Genomic DNA, 22011 nt, shown 5'->3' with positions numbered 1-22011 from the left:
GGAGGAAGATAGTGACCAATGACTTTCTTGGTAGGCTACTGTTTATTTTTGTTACAAGCCGTGTTTCGTTAAAGCCTATTTATTTTTGTTACAAGCCGTGTTTCGTTAAAGCCTATTTATTTTTGTTACAAGCCGTGTTTCGTTAAAGCCTATTTATTTTTGTTACAAGCCGTGTTTCGTTAAAGCCTATTTATTTTTGTTACAAGCCGTGTTTCGTTAAAGCCTATTTATTTTTGTTACAAGCCGCGTTTCGTTAAAGCCTATTTATTTTTGTTACAAGCCGTGTTTCGTTTAAAGGCTGTGTAAAGTTCATTTGTTTCAATGTACCGGTAGGCACCTGCGGTTTATAGACATGTGCGGCTTATTTATGTACAAAATACATATTTTTTTTAATAATTCAGTGGGTGCGGTTTATATTCAGGTGCGCTTAATAGTCCAGAAATTACGGTAGGTCTTTTTTTGTGTGATATTCTCAGTTTTGATCGGAAAATAGGTCATCCAAGTTAATCGTGTAGATAGCCGCATCCCCTAACCAGCCATTAGGCTACTAGCTTCTTCTTTTCATGTGTTCTTTCTGCTCATCTCCATCAGTTAATAAATGTTATTTAGCCCTGATGGTGAGCTGGATACTTGAAAGTAGTTATTGGGGGTCTGTACTGTACTTTACTATTAATATTTTTTTACAACTTTTTTCTTCACTACATTCCTAAAGAAAATAATGTACTTTTTACTCCATACATTTTCCCTGACACCCAAAAGTACTCATTACATTTTGAATGCTTAGCAGGACAGGAAAATGCTCCAATTCAAGCACTTATCAAGAGAACATCCCTGGTCATCCCTACTGCCTCTGATCTGACGGCTCACTAAACAGAGAACATCCCTGGTCATCCCTACTGCCTCTGATCTGGGGGACTCACTAAACCGAGAACATCCCTGGTCATCCCTACTGCCTCTGATCTGGGGGACTCACTAAACCGAGAACATCCCTGGTCATCCCTACTGCCTCTAATCTGACGGCTCACTAAACAGAGAACATCCCTGGTCATCCCTACTGCCTCTGATCTGGGGGACTCACTAAACAGAGAACATCCCTGGTCATCCCTACTGCCTCTGATCTGGTTGACTCACTAAACACATGCTTTGTTTGTAAATTATGTCTGAATGTTGTGTGCTCCTGGCTAGCTGTAAATGTTTTAAACAAGAACATTATGCTGTCTGGTTTGCTTAATATAAGGAATTAATATAAGTATATTTAAAACCAAGACTTTTAGACAAGTATTATTTTACTGGGTGACTTGTCATTTTCTATTAATTAAGGTATCTTTACTTTTACTCAAGTACTTTTTCCACCCCTGGCAGACAGTGATGGGGTTTCTGTTACAATTTGTTTAATTATTGCGCGGGGGGGGGGGGGGGGGGGGGGGTAGGAGGAGGAGGAGGAGGAATAGGACGAGGAGGAAGAAGAGGAGGACGCGTGGGGGGGAAGAAGAAGAGGCGCGGAGGAGAAGAAGTAGAGGAGGAGGAGGAGGAGGAAGCGCGCGCGGGGGGAAGAAGAAGAAGCGCGCAGGGGGAAGAAGAAGCAGAAGAGGGGAGAAGAAGTGGAGGAGGAAGCGTGCGCGGGGGGGAGAGGAGGAGGAAGAAGAAGCGGCAGCAGCAGCAGCAGCGTGCGTGGGGAGGAGGAGAAGGGGAAGCAGCAGCAGCAGCGCGCGTGGGGGGGGAGTAGAAGAGTGCGTGGAAGAAGAAGAGGGTGTGTGTGTGTGTGTGTGTGTGTGTGTGTGTGTGTGTGTGTGTGTGTGTGTGTGTGTGTGTGTGTGCGCGCGCGCGCGCGCGGGGGGAGAAGAAGAAGAGCGCACGCACGGGGGGGGGGAGAAGAGGACGTGTGGGGGGGAAGAAGTAGAGGAGGAGGAGGAAGTGCACGCGGGGGGAAGAAGAAGCAGAAGAGGAGGAGGAAGCGTGCGCGGGGGGGGAGAAGAGGAGGAGGAAGAAGCAGCAGCAGCGTGTGTGGGGGAGGAGGAGGAGAAGAGGAAGCAGCAGCAGTGCGCGTGTGGGGGAGTAGAAGAGTGCGCGGAAGAAGAAGAGGACGTGCGCGCGCGGGGGGAGAAGAAGAGCGCGCGCGCGCACGGGGGGGAAGAAGAGGGAGGAAGAAGAGGAGGAGGAAGCAGCAGCAGCAGCGCGCGTGGGTGGGAGTAGAAGAGTGCGTGGAAGAAGAAGAAGAGGAAGTGCGCGCGGGGGGAAGCAGCAGAAGAAGAGGAGGAAGCGTGCGCGGGGGGGAGAAGAGGAGGAGGAGGAGGAGGAGGAGGAGGAGGAGGAAGGAAGCAGCGCGCGTGGGGGAGAAGAAGAAGAAGAGGAGGAAGCAGCAGCAGCAGCAGCAGCGTGCGTGGGGGGGAGTAGAAGAGTGCGAGGAGGAGGACGCGGCGGCGCGCGGGGGGAGACGACGAAGAAGAGGACGCGCGGGGGAAGAAGAAGAAGAGGACGCGCAGGGAGGAGGAGGAGAAGAAGAAGAAGACGCGCAGGGAGAAGAAGAGGACGTGCGGGTGGGAGAAGAAGAAGAAGAACGGACGCGCAGGGCGGGGAAGAGGAGGGAGCGGGGGGAAGAAGAAGAGGAGGACGACGACGACGACGCACGCGGGAAGAAGAGGAGGAGGAGGACAACGACGCGGCAGGAGAAGAAGAAGAAGAAGAGGACAACGCCGTGCGGGGGGAAGGAAGAAGAAGAGGACGACGACGCATGCGGGAGGAGGAGGAAGAAGAAGAACAGACGCGCGGGGGGGAGAAGAGGAGGACGCGGGGGGAAGAAGAAGAGGGCGCGGGGGGAAGAAGAAGAGGGCGCGGGGGGAAGAAGAACGGACGCGCGGGGAGGAAGAAGAAGAACGGACGCGCAGGGGGGAGAAGAGGAGGGCGCGGGGGGGAGAAGTGGAGGACGCGCGCGGGGGGAAGAAGAGGAGGACGCGCGCGGGGGGAAGAAGAGCGTGTAAAGTTGTCTGAAGAGTAGGCAAACTATGGTTTATATAGGTCTAGTGTGTTTTCCCCTTACTGCCACGATGAAAATACAGATAATTAGGCATTTATACTGAACAAAAAACCCTGTGGTATCACAGTGCTACTCGTGATACTTGGCCTGGTATCAATCACATCGTTAGAAAAATGAGCTATTGTGACATCGTAGCAAAAGAATTGTCACCTTTTTGGGCCATCAAATTTTATTTGTCACATGCGCCGAACAGGTGTAGACCTTACAGTGAAATGCTTACTTACAAGCCCTTAACCAACAATGCGGTTTTAAGAAAAATTATGACTAAATAAACAAAAGTAAAAAATAAGAGTAACAATAATGTGGCTATATACAGGGTACCGTTACCGAGTCAATGTGTGGGGGTACAGGTTAGTCAAGGTAATATGTTGGTAGGGGTAAAGTGACTTGTAGTGATGTAAAGATAATTGTAAAAAAAAAGGGGGGGGAGGGTCAATGCAAATAATCCAGGTAGCCATTTGATGAGCTGTTCTCCAGTCTTATGGCTTAGAGGTAGAAGCTGTTCAGAAGCCTTTTTGGACCTAGACTTGGCGCTCCGGTATCGATTGCTGTGTGGTAGCAGAGAGAACAGTCTATGACTTGGGGGACTGGAATCTTTGGCAATTTTTAGGGCCTTCCTCTGACACAGCCTGGTATAGAGGTCCTGGGTGGCAGGAAGCTTGGCCCCAGTGATGTACTGGGCCATACGCACTACCCTCTGTGGCTCCTTGCCGAGCAGTTGCCATACCAGCCGGTGATGCAACCATGCTCTTGATGGTGCAGCTGTCTCATGGACCACGATAGTTTGTTGCAGCTTGAAGCTCTCAACCTGCTCCACTACAGCCCCGTCGATGAGAATGGGGGTGTGCTCGGCCTTTGAGGTCACTATGGTGTTGAACGCTGAGCTGTAGTCAATGAACAGCATTCTCATGTAGGTGTTCCTTTTGTCCAGGTGGGAAAGGGCAGTGTTGAGTGCAATCGAGATTGCATCATCTGTGGATCTGTTGGGACGGTATGCAAATTGGAGTAGTCACCAGTTTGCATCCCTGTATTTAGGTTAATAGTACAGTAAGGAGCACAGGGGAGGGTGTCCCATACCCCATCCTCCCTAACCCTTACCTCTAATAGGCTGTAGACCAGGCTGAACCTTATCCCTCTCCATACTCACCCTCCCTATGCCTTCCACGACCATGGCATGCACAGTCACAGGAGAGGGGAGTGAGCGGCCAACGTGCATCCACGCGGAAACTTATTTTTTTAAGTGACTGCGATCGTAACAGAGAGAACGAATGAGGGAAGACAGGCTGGCGGGCGGGCACTCCTCACTGCCTTCCTCTCTCCTCTCATTGGCCGGTGGGCCGTGTTGCGTGATGTGTAACTGGGTTATGGGGTGCTGGACAGGGCCCCTCACGGCCCTCTGGAATCTGAAATCCACCCCCCAACCAAGTGCTGCATCCCGGACCCTGATTCGCTGTGACAGCTGTCAGTGTGGCGACCATCAACCTCTGAGTCGGTTATGGCTGGGGGGCGGGAGGGTTCTCCTCTCCTTTACGGTGAAACTGGTCAAGAAAGACATCCAGTAACAATGCATTGGTAAGGGTTGGTTAGATTGAGCTGTGCTGTTTGGTGAGGGTTGGTTAGATTGAGCTGTGCAGTTTGGTGAGGGTTGGTTAGATTGAGCTGTGCTGTTGGCGAGGGTTGGTTAGATAGAGCTGTGTTGTTGGCGAGGGTTGGTTAGATTGAGCTGTGCTGTTTGGTGAGGGTTGGTTAGATTGAGCTGTGCTGTTGGCGAGGGTTGGTTAGATTGAGCTGTGCTGTTGGCGAGGGTTGGTTAGATTGAGCTGTGCTGTTGGCGAGGGTTGGTTAGATTGAGCTGTGCTGTTGGTGAGGGTTGGTTAGATTGAGCTGTGCAGTTTGGCGAGGGTTGGTTAGATTGAGCTGTGCTGTTTGGTGAGGGTTGGTTAGATTGAGCTGTGCTGTTGGCGAGGGTTGGTTAGATTGAGCTGTGCTGTTGGTGAGGGTTGGTTAGATTGAGCTGTGCTGTTTGGTGAGGGTTGGTTAGATTGAGCTGTGCTGTTGGCGAGGGTTGGTTAGATTGAGCTGTGCTGTTTGGTGAGGGTTGGTTAGATTGAGCTGTGCTGTTGGCGAGGGTTGGTTAGATTGAGCTGTGCTGTTGGCGAGGGTTGGTTAGATTGAGCTGTGCTGTTGGCGAGGGTTGGTTAGATTGAGCTGTGCTGTTGGTGAGGGTTGGTTAGATTGAGCTGTGCAGTTTGGCGAGGGTTGGTTAGATTGAGCTGTGCTGTTTGGTGAGGGTTGGTTAGATTGAGCTGTGCTGTTGGCGAGGGTTGGTTAGATTGAGCTGTGCTGTTGGTGAGGGTTGGTTAGATTGAGCTGTGCTGTTTGGTGAGGGTTGGTTAGATTGAGCTGTGCTGTTGGCGAGGGTTGGTTAGATTGAGCTGTGCTGTTTGGTGAGGGTTGGTTAGATTGAGCTGTGCTGTTGGTGAGGGTTGGTTAGATTGAGCTGTGCTGTTGGTGAGGGTTGGTTAGATTGAGCTGTGCTGTTGGTTAGGTTGAGCTGTGCTGTTTGGTGAGGGTTGGTTAGATTGTGCTGTGCTGTTGGCGAGGGTTGGTTAGATTGAGCTGTGCTGTTGGCGAGGGTTGGTTAGATTGAGCTGTGCTGTTGGCGAGGGTTGGTTAGATTGTGCTGTGCTGTTTGGTGAGGGTTGATTAGATTGTGCTGTGCTGTTTGGTGAGGATTGGTTAGATTGAGCTGTGCTGTTGGTGAGGGTTGGTTAGATTGAGCTGTGCTGTTGGTTAGATTGAGCTGTGATTGAGCTGTGCTGTTGGTGAGGGTTGGTTAGATTGAGCTGTGCTCTTTGGTGAGGGTTGGTTAGATTGAGCTGTGCTGTTGGCAAGGGTTGGTTAGATTGTGCTGTGCTGTTTGGTGAGGGTTGGTTAGATTGTGCTGTGCTGTTTGGTGAGGGTTGGTTAGATTGAGCTGTGAGGGTTGGTTAGATTGAGCTGTGAGGGTTGGTTAGATTGAGCTGTGAGGGTTGGTTAGATTGAGCTGTGAGGGTTGGTTAGATTGAGCTGTGCTGTTGGCGAGGGTTGGTTAGATTGAGCTGTGCTGTTTGGTGAGGGTTGATTAGATTGTGCTGTGCTGTTTGGTGAGGGTTGATTAGATTGTGCTGTGCTGTTTGGTGAGGATTGGTTAGATTGAGCTGTGCTGTTGGTGAGGGTTGGTTAGATTGAGCTGTGCTGTTGGTTAGATTGAGCTGTGATTGAGCTGTGCTGTTGGTGAGGGTTGGTTAGATTGAGCTGTGCTCTTTGGTGAGGGTTGGTTAGATTGAGCTGTGCTGTTGGCAAGGGTTGGTTAGATTGTGCTGTGCTGTTTGGTGAGGGTTGGTTAGATTGTGCTGTGCTGTTTGGTGAGGGTTGGTTAGATTGAGCTGTGAGGGTTGGTTAGATTGAGCTGTGCTGTTTGGTGAGGGTTGGTTAGATTGAGCTGTGCTGTTGGCGAGGGTTGGTTAGATTGAGCTGTGCTGTTGGTGAGGGTTGGTTAGATTGAGCTGTGCTGTTTGGTGAGGGTTGGTTAGATTGAGCTGTGCTGTTTAGTAAGGGTTGGTTAGATTGTGCTGTGCTGTTGGCGAGGGTTGGTTAGATTGAGCTGTGCTGTTTGGTGAGGGTTGGTTAGATTGTGCTATGCTGTTTGGTGAGGGTTGGTTAGATTGAGCTGTGCTGTTGGCGAGGGTTGGTTAGATTGAGCTGTGCTGTTGGTGAGGGTTGGTTAGATTGAGCTGTGCTGTTGGGCTGCAGGGTTTAAACTGACTCACTGCACTATACAGTGTTCACGAAGTTCTTGGGAAGAAATTGGGGGAAATTATGGGCTGGGCTGTGGGATTTTCTCTCACTGTGTTTGTGTACAAGACACGGCTTCTGGTCTGGGAGAGATGAGTATGATGGGAAAAGCCAAAGATAAAAGGAAGGGGGGCGGCGGAAGGATAGAAGAGACAGAGAGGCATCGTGATGGAAGGATAGAAGAGACAGAGAGGCATCGTGATGGAAGGATAGAAGAGACAGAGAGGCATCGTGATGGAAGGATAGAAGAGACAGAGGCATCGTGATGGAAGGATAGAAGAGACAGAGAGGCATCGTGATGGAAGGATAGAAGAGACAGAGAGGCATCGTGATGGAAGGATAGAAGAGACAGAGAGGCATCGTGATGGAAGGATAGAAGAGACAGAGTGGCATCGTGATGGAAGGATAGAAGAGACAGAGGCATCGTGATGGAAGGATAGAAGAGAGAGGCATCGTGATGGAAGGATAGAAGAGACAGAGCGGCATCGTGATGGAAGGATAGAAGAGACAGAGCGGCATCGTGATGGAAGGATAGAAGAGACAGAGAGGCATCGTGATGGAAGGATAGAAGAGACAGAGAGGCATCGTGATGGAAGGATAGAAGAGACAGAGGCATCTTGATGGAAGGATATAAGAGGCAGAGGCATCGTGATGGAAGGATATAAGAGGCAGAGGCATCGTGATGGAAGGATATAAGAGGCAGAGGCATCGTGATGGAAGGATATAAGAGGCAGAGGCATCGTGATGGAAGGATAGAAGAGACAGAGGCATCGTGATGGAAGGATAGAAGAGACAGAGGCATCGTGATGGAAGGATAGAAGAGACAGAGGCATCGTGATGGAAGGATAGAAGAGACAGAGGCATCGTGATGGAAGGATAGAAGAGACAGAGAGGCATCGTGATGGAAGGATAGAAGACAGAGAGGCATCGTGATGGAAGGATAGAAGAGACAGAGGCATCGTGATGGAAGGATAGAAGAGACAGAGAGGCATCGTGATGGAAGGATAGAAGAGACAGAGAGGCATCGTGATGGAAGGATAGAAGAGAGACAGAGAGGCATCGTGATGGAAGGATAGAAGAGACAGAGAGGCATCGTGATGGAAGGATAGAAGAGACAGAGAGGCATCGTGATGGAAGGATAGAAGAGACAGAGGCATCGTGATGGAAGGATAGAAGAGACAGAGGCATCGTGATGGAAGGATAGAAGAGACAGAGGCATCGTGATGGAAGGATAGAAGAGAGACAGAGAGGCATCGTGATGGAAGGATAGAAGAGAGAGGCATCGTGATGGAAGGATAGAAGAGACAGAGGCATCGTGATGGAAGGATAGAAGAGAGACAGAGAGGCATCGTGATGGAAGGATAGAAGAGAGACAGAGAGGCATCGTGATGGAAGGATATAAGAGAGAGGCATCGTGATTGAAGAATAGAAGAGACAGAGAGGCATCGTGATGGAAGGATATAAGAGAGAGGCATCGTGATGGAAGGATAGAAGAGACAGAGAGGCATCATGATGGAAGACAGAGGAGACATGTTCAAAGCCTCTTTATGGGCCTAGTCCTAACTAGAGGGTAAATCACACAGACTATCTACTCTCTGTATTGGAGAATGGCACAAAAGTTTGACTTACTGGGGTGATGTCAGTTCTATGTAGCTTAGTGTCAGTGAAATTAATTCCACGATAACGAAGTGATGTTGAAACTCCGATTTTTCACTTTCAAATGTATGTAAAACAAAAACCAATGATTGCAAAGTTAAACAAAACATACAACTCTATGGAATTGTCCCGTGACAGATACCTGCCATTGTTTTGAATGTTTTTAAAGAGCTGAAGAAGTTCAGCTGAGGCATTTTCAAAGAATGTGCATGGATAAAGGGAACCAGGTGTGTGTCTGTCTGTCTGTGTTGGCCATATCACAAAGTGAAATGTATTAGTTGGTGAAATATTTGTGTTTCGATTGTCAACAATCTCTTTGTCGTTTGCGTTAAGTAGAGGTAGACCGATTTATGATTTTTCAACGCCAATACCAATTATTGGAGGACCAAAAAGGCAGATTTAAAATTAACATATTTAAAAAATATATTTTTTATATATACACTGCTCAAAAAAATAAAGGGAACACTTAAACAACACAATGTAACTCCAAGTCAATCACACTTCTGTGAAATCAAACTGTCCACTTAGGAAGCAACACTGATTGACAATAAATTTCACATGCTGTTGTGCAAATGGAATAGACAACAGGTGGAAATTATAGGCAATTAGCAAGACACCTCCAATAAAGGAGTGGTTCTGCAGGTGGTAACCACAGACCACTTCTCAGTTCTTATGCTTCCTGGCTGATGTTTTGGTCACTTTTGAATGCTGGCGGTGCTTTCACTCTAGTGGTAGCATGAGACGGAGTCTACAACCCACACAAGTGGCTCAGGTAGTGCAGCTCATCCAGGATGGCACATCAATGCGAGCTGTGGCAAGAAGGTTTGCTGTGTCTGTCAGCGTAGTGTCCAGAGCATGGAGGCGCTACCAGGAGACAGGCCAGTACATCAGGAGACGTGGAGGAGGCCGTAGGAGGGCAACAACCCAGCAGCAGGACCGCTACCTCCGCCTTTGTGCAAGGAGGAGCAGGAGGAGCACTGCCAGAGCCCTGCAAAATGACCTCCAGCAGGCCACAAATGTGCATGTGTCTGCTCAAACGGTCAGAAACAGACTCCATGAGGGTGGTATGAGGGCCCGACGTCCACAGGTGGGGGTTGTGCTTACAGCCCAACACTGCAGGACGTTTGGCATTTGCCAGAGAACACCAATATTGGCAAATTCGCCACTGGCACCCTGTGCTCTTCACAGATGAAAGCAGGTTTACAATGAGCACGTGATAGTCTGTAGACGCCGTGGAGAATGTTCTGCTGCCTGCAACATCCTCCAGCATGACCGATTTGGCGGTGGGTCAGTCATGGTGTGGGGTGGCATTTCTTTGGGGGGCCGCACAGCCCTCTATGTGCTCGCCAGAGGTAGCCTGACTGCCATTAGGTACCGAGATGAGATCCTCAGACCCCTTGTGAGACCATATGCTGGTGCGGTTGGCCCTGGGTTCCTCCTAATGCAAGACAATGCTAGACCTCATGTGGCTGGAGTGTGTCAGCAGTTCCTGCAAGAGGAAGGCATTGATGCTATGGACTGGCCCGCCCGTTCCCCAGACCTGAATCCAATTGAGCACATCTGGGACATCATGTCTCGCTCCATCCACCAACGCCACGTTACACCACAGACTGTCCAGGAGTTGGCGGATGCTTTAGTCCAGGTCTGGGAGGAGATCCCTCAGGAGACCATCCGCCACCTCATCAGGAGCATGCCCAGGCGTTGTAGGGAGGTCATACAGGCACGTGGAGGCCACACACACTACTGAGCCTCATTTTGACTTGTTTTAAGGACATTACATCAAAGTTGGATCAGCCTATAGTCTGGTTTTCCACTTTAATTTTGAGTGTCACTCCAAATCCAGACCTCCATGGGTTGATAAATTTGATTTCCATTGATCATTTTTGTGTGATTTTGTTGTCAGCACATTCAACTATGTAAAGAAAAAAGTATTTAATAAGAATATTTCATTCATTCAGATCTAGGATGTGTTATTTTAGTGTTCCCTTTATTTTTTTGAGCAGTGTGTATATATATATATATTTATTTATTTGTAATAATGACAATTACAACAATACTGAATGAACACTTATTTTATCTTAATGTAAAACATAAATAAAATCAATTTAGCCTCAAATAAATAATAAAACATGTTAAATTTGGTTTAAATAATGCAAAAACAAAGTGTTGGAGAAGAAAGTAAAAGTGCAATATGTGCCATGTAAGAAAGCTAACGTTTAAGTTCCTTGCTCAGAATATGAGAACATATGAAACCTGGTGGTTCCTTTTAACATGAGTCTTCAATATTCCCAGGTAAGAAGTTTTAGGTTGCAGTTATTATAGGAATTATAGGACTATTTCTCTCTATACGATTTGTATTTCATAAACCTTTGACTATTGGATGTTCTAATAGGCACTTTAGTATCGCCAGTGTAACAGTATAGCTTCCGTCCCTCTCCTCGCCCTACCTAGGCTCGAACCAGGAACACATCGACAACAGCCACCCTCGAAGCAGCGTTACCCATGCAGAGCAAGTGGAACAACTACTCCAAGTTTCAGAGCGAGTGACGTTTGAAACGCTATTGGCGCGCACCCCGCTAACTAGCTAGCCATTTCACATCGGTTACACCAGCCTAATCTCGGGAGTTGATAGGCTTGAAGTCATAAATAGCGCTGTGCTTCAAGCATTGCGAAGAGCTGCTGGCAAAACGCACAAAAGTGCTGTTTGAATGAATGCTTACGAGCCTGCTGCTGCCTACCATCGCTCAGTCAGACTGCTCTATCAAATCATAGACTTAATTATAACATAATAACACACAGAAATACGAGCCTTAGGTCATTAATATGGTCGGATCCGGAAACTATCATCTCGAAAACAAAACGTTTATTCTTTCAGTGAAATACGGAACCGTTCTGTATTTTATCTAACAGGTGGCATCCATCAGTCTAAATATTTCTGTTACTTTGCACAACCTTCAATGTATGTCATAATTATGTAAAATTCTGGCAAATTAGTTTGCAACGAGCCAGGCGGCCCAAACTGTTGCATATACCCTGACTCTGCGTGCAATGAACGCACGAGAAGTGACACAATTTCACCTGGTTAATGTTGCCTGCTAACCTGGATTTATTTTAGCTAAATATGCAGGTTTAGAAATATATACTTCTGTGTATTGATTTTAAGAAAGGCATTGATGTTTATGGTTAGGTACAGTTGTGCAACGATTGTGCTTTTTTGGCAAATGCGCTTTTTTTAAATCATCCCCCGTTTGGCGAAGTTGGCTGTTTTTGTTAGGAAGAAATAGTCTTCACACAGTTCGCAATGAGCCAGGCAGCCCAAACTGCTGCATATACCCTGACTCTGTTGCAACAGAAGTGACACAATTTCGCTAGTTAAAAGAAATTCATGTTAGCAGGCAATATTAACTAAATATGCAGGTTTAAAAATGTGTTTCTCGTCTATGCCTTCAGGTGGTTTTGCCTGTAGTGCTCATCTTATGAGTCTGATTCCGTCCTGTCTTGTTTGACAGGTATCATGGAGGAAAAAAAAGGGCTAGAGGCTGATGTTATGGGAGAGGAGAGGATGACCAGGGGAGAGAGGAGTGGGCTGAGTGTACAAAACATTAAGAACTATGCTCTTTCCTTGACAGACTAAGTGAAAGCTATGATCCCTTCTTGATGTCACTTGTTCAATCCACTTCAATCAGTGTAGATGAAGGGGAGGAGACGGGTTAAATAATAATTAAGACAATTGACACTTGGATTGTGTGCCATTCAGAGGGTGAATGGGCAAGACAACAGATGTAAGTGCCTTTGAACGGGGTCTGGTTTGTGTCAAGAACCACAACGCTGATGGGTTTTTCACGCTCAACAATTTCCCATGTATATCAGAAATGGTCCACCACCCAAAGGACATTCAGCCATCTTGACACAACTGTGGGAAGCATTGGAGTCAACATGGGCCAGCATCCCTGTGGAAGGCTTTCAACACCTTGTAGAGTCCATGCCCCCAAAGAATTGAGGCTGTTCTGAGGAGGGGGGGGGGTTCTCATCTCAATATTAGGAAGGTGTTCTAATAGTTTTTTTCGGTCGGTGTATTGAGCTTGTAAGTGCAATATGTTTTATTGTTATTGTAACATACACCAAGATAGGTGCAGTGAAATTAGTTTTACAGGGTCAGACGTAGTAGTACGGCGCACCTGGAGTGAATTAGGATGAAGTGCCTTGCTCAAGGGCACGTAGACCGATTTTCATGTTGGTTCGGGTATAGGAACCAGCACCCTTTCGGTCACTGGCCCAACACTCTAAATGCTAGGGAAGGGAAGAAATGGAGTAACAAAAGAGGTAGAGGGCTGAAGGAGGGAGGATTGACAAAGCACTTGTGAATGAGAATGATTTGATGCTGCTGAACACTAGAGCTAGCAGAAACTGTACATGTGATGTTAGTTCCCACTAGAACTAGCCTGTGCTAGTTTGGGTCTGGCTGCAGTTGATCAGAGCCCTTCAGATTTACTGCATTTAATCTCATAAGCCTAATGAAGAAATTATATATTTTTGACAGCCACCCCCAAAAAATGTTGAGGTGTATGGTGGTAGTGCAGCCCTTTTGGGTTGGATTAGGTTATTCATGACTCTTCTGATGGTTTAGATGGACAGATGTAGTAACAGGACTATCAACACCTAGATGGTTACATTCCACTCCCATCTCTTCCTCCCCTAGACTGTCTCGGTGGTATGTAGCCAGGCCTATATAAGCCGTGCGTGTGAGTGAGTGTGCACACGTGTGTTGGGGAATGCCAGAGCAGCAGCTGCTGTTACAGCAGAGCTCCGTCCCAAATTGAGGATAAAAGCTCCCAAACAGTTTTACAGGGACTCTGCGACAGGATAAATCTATTGTCCGGAATGATAGTAAACAAAGCAGCACGTCACAGGAGAGTGGAGAGGATTCTCCCTGCCTCCATTAGTCAATGCTTGTCTTCACTGGGACCACTCCAGGGTTTGGGTTAATTGGGGCATGAACTGAACTTAACAGCCTGGCCAATAAACTACCAAATAATCTAAGTGAGGTCTGAGGCACAGCCCACTAGATAGAGGGAAGTTGTCTGGCTGGAGGACACTAGATTTAACTCTACAGGCTGGGAATGGTAGGTTCTGTTCTGACTCCACAATCCTCTGTTTTTAGTGTTGAGTTTGATTGAATGTCCAATTTATAAGCCACTTTCCTTCAGGAATCTTCTAGGAAAGGATCTGGGAAGTTAGAGCTGTTTGCTTATATCTCGCCTACCTGGTTGTCACCGCTCTGCCAATGGGAATGAACAAACAGTCACACAATATTGCACTGATACACACACGCACGCGAGCGATCAGAATAACTATTTACAATGAGTTTCCAGCCTGTATCAGACAACTTTGTTCCCCCAGCCCACATATCATGATTCATAAGGCCCACATATCATGATTCATAAGGCCCACATGTTTTATGGGTGCAGTCGGCGTGCCTGGCGGGCATGCTTCTAAGCTGTCTTTTACTCTCACTACCCAGACAGGTTGAGACAGCGGTCTGCTGATGCTGTAACAGCATGCTGTAGCCAGGCCCCAGTGGGGAATAGGAATGCCAGGGGATGAGGAGAGCAAGCTGTGGGGTGAGGTTGGTGGGAAAAGGACTGGGAAGCAGTTGCCAATTACTACCACTCCCCTACCAACCATCCTTCCTTCACCCACACCTTCCCTCCCTCCCTGGCTGTCTGAGAGCTAAGCCTGGGGTAACTCACTGTCCGTGGCAGGACTTGTCAGCTCAACACTGTGGTCTGCGGCCCAAATGGCACACTTTTTCCTATATAGTGTTCCCTATGGGCCCTGGTCAAAAGTAGTGGCCTAAATAGGGAATAAGGTTCCATTAGTTCCATTTGGGACCCCAGCCTAGTGGCAGGTGGAATCTGCACAGATGTTTTCCTATGTTAGCACAGCTGAAAACTGTTGTCCTGATTTAAGAAGCAATAAAACTGGCCTACTTTAGAGTATCTGGAGCATCAGCATTTGTGGGTTCGATTACAGGCTCAAAATGGCCAGAAACAAAGGACTTCTGAAACTCGTCAGTCTATTCTTGTTCTGAGAAATGAAGGCTATTCCATGCGAGAAATTTCCAAGAAACTGAAGATCTCGTACAACGCTGTGTACAAACAGTCTCTAACCAGAATAGGAGGAGGAGTGGGAGGCCTCGGTGCACAACTGAGGACAAGTATATTAGTGTCTTGTTTTAGAAACAGACGCCTCGCAAGTCCTCAACTGGCAGCTTCATTAAATAGTACCTGCAAAACACCAGTCTCAACGTCAACAGTGAAGAGGCGACTCCGGGATGCTGCAAAGAGTTGCAAAGAAAACGTAATATCTCAGACTGGCCAATAAAAGATGAAGATGGGCAAAAGAACAGACAATGGACAGAGGAACTCTGCCTAGAAGGCCAGCATCCTTTCATGGCTACAGATGGGTTGGTAGTCATTTAGGCATGCTGCCTTAGTGTTCTTGGGCACAGGCACTATGGTGGTCTCCTTAAAACATGTTGGTATTACAGACTCGGACAGGGAAAGATTGAAGACACTTGCCAGTTGGTCAACGCATGCTCGCAGTACACGTCCTGGTAATCCGTCTGGCCTTGCGGCCTTGTGAATGTTGACCTGTTTTAAAGGTCTTACTTGCATCAGCTGTGGAGAGCATGATCAGTCTTCAGGAACAGCTGGTGCTCTCATGCATGTTTCAGTGTTATTTGTCTCAAAGCGAGCATAGAAGTAACTCATCTGGTAGGCTCGTGTCACTGGGCAGCTCTCGGCTGTGCTTCCCTTTGTAGTCTGTAATGGTTTGCAAGCCGTGCCACATCCGACGAGCGTCAGAACCGGTGTAGTACGATTCGATCTTGGTTCTGTATGGATGCTATGCCTGTTTGATGGCTTGCCGGAGCTCATAGCGGGATTTCTTATAAGCTTCCATCCAGGTTAGCGTCCCGCTCTTTGAATGCGGCAGCTCTAGCCTTTAGCTCAGTGCAGATGCTGCCTGTAATCCATAGCTTCTGGTTGGTATGTATGGTCACTGTGGGGACGACGTCATTGATGCTCTTATTGATAAAGCCAATGACTGATGTGGTGTACTCCTCAATGCCATCTGAGGAATCCTGGAACGTATTCCAGTCTATTCCAGCAAAATAGTCCTGTGGTTTAGCATCAGCTTCATCTGAACACTTTTATTGATCAAGTCACTGGTGCTTCCTGCTTTAATTTTTGCTTGTAAGCAGGAATCAGAAGGATATAAATATGGTCAGATTTGCCAAATGGAGGGCGAGGGAGAGCTTTGTATGCATCTCTGTATGTGGAGTAAAGGTGGTCCAGGGTTTTTTTCGCCTCTGGTTGCATATTTAACATGCTGATAGAAATGAGGTAAAACTGATTTTAAGTTTTTAAGCATTAAAGTTCCCTGCTACTAGGCGCGCTGCCTCTGGGTGAGCGTTTTCTTGTTTGCTTATGGCGGAATACAGCTCATTCAATGCTGTCTTGGTGCCAGCCTCTGACTGTGGTGCTATGTAAACAGCTACGAAAAATACAGATGAAAACTCTCTAGGTAGATAGTGTGGTCTACAGCTTATCATGAGATGCAATAGCTCAAGACTTCATTAGATATTGTGCACCAGCTCTTACTTACAAAAATACATAGTCCGCCGCCCCTTGTCTTACCAGACGCCGCTGTTCTATCCTGCCGGTACAGCATGTAACCAGCCAGCTGTATGTTGATAATGTCGTCCTTCAGCCACAACTCCATGAAGCATAAGATATTGCACTAGTTTAATCTTGCGTATAGGTCATCGATTTTATTCTTTGAAGATTGCACGTTTGCTAGCAGAATGGAAGGAAGTGGGGGTTTTAACGTCAGACTCGTTAAAGGAAACAAAGGATTCTGCCAGTCCGTGGTGCGTAATCGCTGTCCTGATGTCCTGATGTCCAGATGTCCAGAAGCTGTCCTGATGTCCAGAAGTTATTTTCGGCCATAAGAGACGGTAACAGCAACATTATGTACGTAAATAAACAAACAAAAAACACAATCGGTTGGGGACACGTAAAACGTCTGCCTTCTTCTCTGGCGCCATTTTTGTGGTCATCCCTAGGGTTTTCAAATCAAGTCTCTGCATAGAATCCATCTGACAGTAGTAGTAATTCAATGTTTCCCCTACTTAACCATTCATATAGCTGTGGTGGTCCACCTTGCTGACTGAGCAGTGTCTCTGGCCATGTGTCTCTGGCCATGTGTCTCTGGCCATGTGCCTCTGGCCATGTAATGGTGTTGTGATAGGGTCTGACAATAACAGTACCATGGGCTAGAGGAGCAGTCAGTGATAGGACAAGGGCAAAGTAAGTGTTGCTACATTGTTTAGGAAGGGAGTTGGCTTGGGTGTGTGTGAGAACATGTAGCAATCTTCTCTCTCTCGCTCTCTCTTTCTTTCTCTCTCCTCTCTCTCACTCACTCACTCACTCACTCACTCGCTCGCTCGCTCACTCACTCACTCACTCGCTCACTCACTCACTCCTGAGGTCGCAGGCAGGGCTGTAAAAAGTGAGTACATGTTTAATCAGCCAATAATCCTTTATAGGCCTTGGGCTAGCCTATTACAGCTACCGCCACACCCTTAGCATCAAACAACTGTCTGTGAGATGAGTTCTTATCTCCTATTGATAATGGCCTATGTGCCAGACAGATTCTATCCAACATGCAAGCTAAACTATTGTATCCTCTGCCAATTGCCTTCTACAATGGGTGTGTCCGCATATCGTCCGATAGCTGCACTGGGCTTGAACCTGAGCGCTGATTTGGATATGCTGGTTCCAATCATTAAAGCCTGATTGGCTATGCTGGTTCCAGTCACAAATGCCTGATTTGGCTATGCCCACCACCCAGCTCTGTCTGCTTCCGGGCCGGAGACATGGAGGCCTGGTCCACACCCACTGACGTTGTGGTCATTGTGAATGTCTGTAGTATGATGTGCAGAAAGCAGACTCCTGTACTAATGGACCGAATGACCTCATCTTTTATGACATGATGCGTCCTCTCCTTCATTGTTGAACTGCATATAACTGTGTTGAAGGTCATTGATATAAGTCCTTTAGCATGCCGAACAAACCCGGGCAATATCAGTAGCCTTGTCAAAGTGCGCTGTGTCCAGCTTCGCACACTGGTCATCAGCAGGAAGAGGACTGTTCCTGATCTTGCACACCTGCACGGCAACTTCAGCGTTCAACTGCTAAAATGTCTTATGTGATATTAGGCTGTATTAGTTTATGGACAACCTATGTTACGTGCTAGGTTATTATCTATGTGCTGTTGGAAACATTGTTTGTTTTTTACTGGAAGAAAAGTAAGCTACTGGAGACACAACTCTCATCTGGCTATACCTGCTGAGTGGGGCTTAACAATATATTTTATTGTTCAGTTTCAGCAATAGTTTTGATTTAATCAGTGTATCTGGTCTTTTTTAGATAAACTGGATAAAGTTGATCATTTCATAACGAGGACAACAATCACTTTTGCGAGGCACACTGCATGGCCGTAGCGAGAGGTCGCTCCATAACTTCCAAACAGTCAAAACAATTTAATTTTGAGATGGCATGCTATATATTCACTGGCTATGTCATAGCTAATTTGTAAACTATAGATATTGACTCATTAATGGCTCAAACACTTAATCTGCTAATATGACAAGTTAATTAGTGGGTGGTGCCTACATTGTACATACATCACACACGTACATACATACATACATACATCACACACACACACACGTACATACATCACACACAAACGTACACACACACATGTACATACATCACACACACGTACACACACACACATGTACACACACACACGCGTACATACATCACACACACAAGCACATACATCACAAGCACATACATCACACACACAAGCACACACACACACACACACACGAGTTAGCTCAGACAGATCCAGCTCAGAGAAGCCCAGCTTATTAGCTCCATCAGCAGTAGAATGGAAATTGAATGTGTTTATGCTACAAATAATAGTGCATCGAAAGGGAATCGTATCGATTCATTCTGTAATAAACCGAATCGCACGGAATCGTTTCAAACTAAAACATATCCTTCCTGTATTGTATCGGAGCCCATGTATCTAAATACAGTTGAAGTCGGGAGGTTACGTACACCTTAGCCAAATACATTTATACATTTTTCGCAATTCCTGACATTTAATCCTAGTAAAATTTCCCTGTCTTGGGTCAGTTAGGATCACCACTTTATTTTAAGAATGTGAAATGTCAGAATAATAGTGGAAAGAGTGATTTGATTTATTTCAGCTTTTATTTATTTTATCACATTCCCAGAGTTTACATACATTCAATTAGTATTTGGTAGCATTGCCTTTAAATAGTTTAACTTGGGTCAAACGTTTTGGGTAGCCTAGCTTCCCACAATAAGTTGGGTGAATTTTGGCCCATTCCTCCTGACAGAGCTGGTGTAACTGAGTCAGGTTTGTAGGCCTCCTTCCTCGCACATGCTTTTTCAGTTCTGCCCACAAATGTTCTATAGGATTGAGTTCAGGGCTTTGTGATGGCCACTCCAATACCTTGACTTTGTTGTCCTTAAGCCATTTTGCCACAACTTTGGAAGTATGTTTGGTCATTGTCCATTTGGAAGTCCCATCTGCGAACAAGCTTTAACTTCTTGACTGATGTCTTGTGATGTTGCTTCAATATATCCACATAATTTTCCTTCCTCGTGAAGCTATCTATTTTGTGAAGTGCACCAGTCCCTCCTGCAGCAAAGCAAACTAGTCTGGCTTTTTTTATGGCGGTTTTGGAGCAATGGCTTCTTCCTTGCTGAGCGGCCTTTCAGATTATGTCGATTTAGGACTTGTTTTATTGTGGATATAGATACTTTTGTACCTGTTTCCTCCAGCATCTTCACAAGGTCCTTTGCTGCTGTTCTGGGATTGATTTGCACTTTTCACAGCAAAGTACGTTCATCTCTAGGAGACAGAACGCGTCTCTTTCCTGAGTGGTATGGCGGCTGCGTGGTCCCATGGTGTTTATGCTTGCGTACTATTGTTTGTACAGATGAACGTGGTACCTTCAGGCGTTTGGAAATTGCTCCCAAGAATGAACCAGACTTGTGGAGGTCTGCAATTTTTTTTCTGAGGTCTTGGCGGATTTATTTTGATTTTCTCATGTCAAGCAAAGAGGCACTGAGTTTGAAGGTAGGCCTTGAAATACATCCACAGATACACTTCCAATTGACTCAAATTATGTCAATTAGCCTATCAGAAGCTTCTAAAGACATGACATCATTTTCTGGAAACTTCTGACCCACTGGAATTGTGATACAGTGAATTATAACTGAAATAATCTGTCTGTAAACAATTGTTGGAAAAAGTGTATTTAAACTTCCAACTTCAACTGTACATATTGCATCGTCTTGAAAGGGAAAGATACAAATCCTTTATTTTGCTGCTCTGTTCTACTCTGCCTCTGTCATTCTGTGAGTTTGTATTTTACTCTCTTCCCCATCCCCCCATCATAATTACACCAACAATCAACAAAAATAAGATGATTTACAGCAAACTCAAACCAACATTGAAAAACAACCTAGCATGTGAACAAATCATGTAAATAGCCAAGAAACACGATGACAAAGTCACACTTTAGTAGCTAAATGCTCTGTGTGACCACCTGCAAATGTGGCTGGTGAAATAGACATTCTTACCCGTCAATGACGACAAAATGTACCCGCATTTGGCATGAGTTAATATCCCACCCTGGTTGAGTAACATTGAAACATTGTCGTAAACAAGGGTTTATGATCTCCAGGCCTCGGCACCCACAGGACTGAACATTTTAGAAAGCGAGAGAAAGAGTGTCAAATACTGAGAGAAATGGAGAGGGAGAGAGCAGGAAGTTTGAGTGGAAGCAAGCAGGCATCTTGATTCACGTTAGCTCTATTACCCATGCTGCATCCTGTTTCAGTTGGGAGATGTGATTATTTTTTTTTAAAATTTTTGTTCCTCATTTATCAGGAATGGTGGATTTGCAGACCTCTGACAGTATGAATACTGTGTATTTTATGATCTGTAGGCCTGTCATTGAGACAGCCCTGTAATCTTTATTTTCTTCCCTTGTTATCAAGTGCCGATCACATGATTGATAATAGTAATCTCTTTCACCAGTCTGATAGACCATATTGTGCTCATAAACTGTGTAGCCTACTTCAAATAAAATGGTTATTGACAGACAGGCTAACAACCTTGTGGTCTTTAGTTTTTAATGATGGATATTAATCTGTCATTCACTAATGTGTATCCATGACGCAGTGACATACTTTTTAATTATTTTTTACCAATATTAGAAAATCCTGTTACAGTGTGATTGTCTGTCTGGTTGTACACTACAGTACATAAAAATGTCCTGGTGTGTATTCACTAGGAACCAGACAGAAGCAAACAGAACTAAACAGGGAGGGACCTACCTGAATATGTCCAATAGAAACTCTTGGTTTTGTTGCAAAGAGTTTTCCTGTTTGCAACCATTTGCTACGGTGTGAACTAATGATTACACCTCCGGTGTTTGTTTACATTGGTGTCTGAGATATGATCCTTCTCTCTCTCTCTCTACCCATGTAACCATCCTTTGACCTCTAACGCCTGTGTGAACTTCCTCAGGAGTCAGACCAAGGTAAGCCCTGTCCAGTAAATTACTACTGATTTGTGTTAATGCTTGGTTGTCAATGCTGTTATTGGTCTCTGTGTTGACACACTAGCTACTTTGTGGAGCTGTGATTATATAGCAGTCATTGTACTTGTACAGTTGTGGCCAAAAGTTTTGAGAATGACACAAATATTAATTTTCACAAAGTTTGCTGCTTCAGTGTCTTTATATATTTTTTGTCAGATGTTACTATGGAATACTGGAGTATAATTACAAGCATTTCATAAGTGTCAAAGACTTTTATTGACAATTACATGAAGCAAAGTGTCAATATTTTTCAAGACCTCTGCAATCCGCCCTGGCATGCTGTCAATTAACTTCCTGACTGATTCTTGCATATTCAATGCTTGGAGTTTGTCAAAATTTGTGGGTTTTTGTTTGTCCACCCGCCTCTTGAGGATTGACCACAAGTTCTCAATGGGATTAAGGTCTGGGGAGTTTCCTGGCCATGGACCCAAAATATTGACATTTTGTTCCTAGAGCCACTTAGTTATCACTTTCGCCTTATGACCATGTGCTCCATCATGCTGGAAAAGGCATTGTTCGTCACCAAATTGTTCCTGGATGGTTGGGAGAAGTTGCTCTGGGAGGATGTGTTGGTACCATTCTTTATCCATGGCTGTGTTCTTAGGCAAAATTGTGGGTGAGCCCACTCCCTTGGCTGAGAAGCAACCCCACACATGAATGGTCTCAGGATGCTCTATTGTTGGCATGCCACAGGACTGATGGTAGC

General features: G+C 45.9%; 1 protein-coding gene across 5 annotated transcripts in view; it reads left to right on the top strand.

The window, feature by feature from the left end:
* LOC110498101 (kinesin-like protein KIF13B) overlaps nucleotides 1-22011 on the top strand; it is a 70993-nt gene that overhangs the window by 11494 nt on the left and 37488 nt on the right. For all 5 annotated transcript variants that reach the window (XM_036955067.1, XM_036955064.1, XM_036955065.1 and 2 more), the window contains exon 4: nucleotides 21233-21245. In XM_036955067.1, the coding sequence (XP_036810962.1) occupies nucleotides 21233-21245 (13 nt within the window). The remainder of the gene's footprint in view (nucleotides 1-21232; nucleotides 21246-22011) is intronic.

The sequence above is a fragment of the Oncorhynchus mykiss genome, chromosome 19, assembly GCF_013265735.2.
Source record: "Oncorhynchus mykiss isolate Arlee chromosome 19, USDA_OmykA_1.1, whole genome shotgun sequence".
Classification (NCBI taxonomy): domain Eukaryota; kingdom Metazoa; phylum Chordata; class Actinopteri; order Salmoniformes; family Salmonidae; genus Oncorhynchus; species Oncorhynchus mykiss.
The sequence above is the reverse complement of the archived record's forward strand: the minus strand, read 5'-3'. Positions and strand labels throughout refer to the sequence as shown.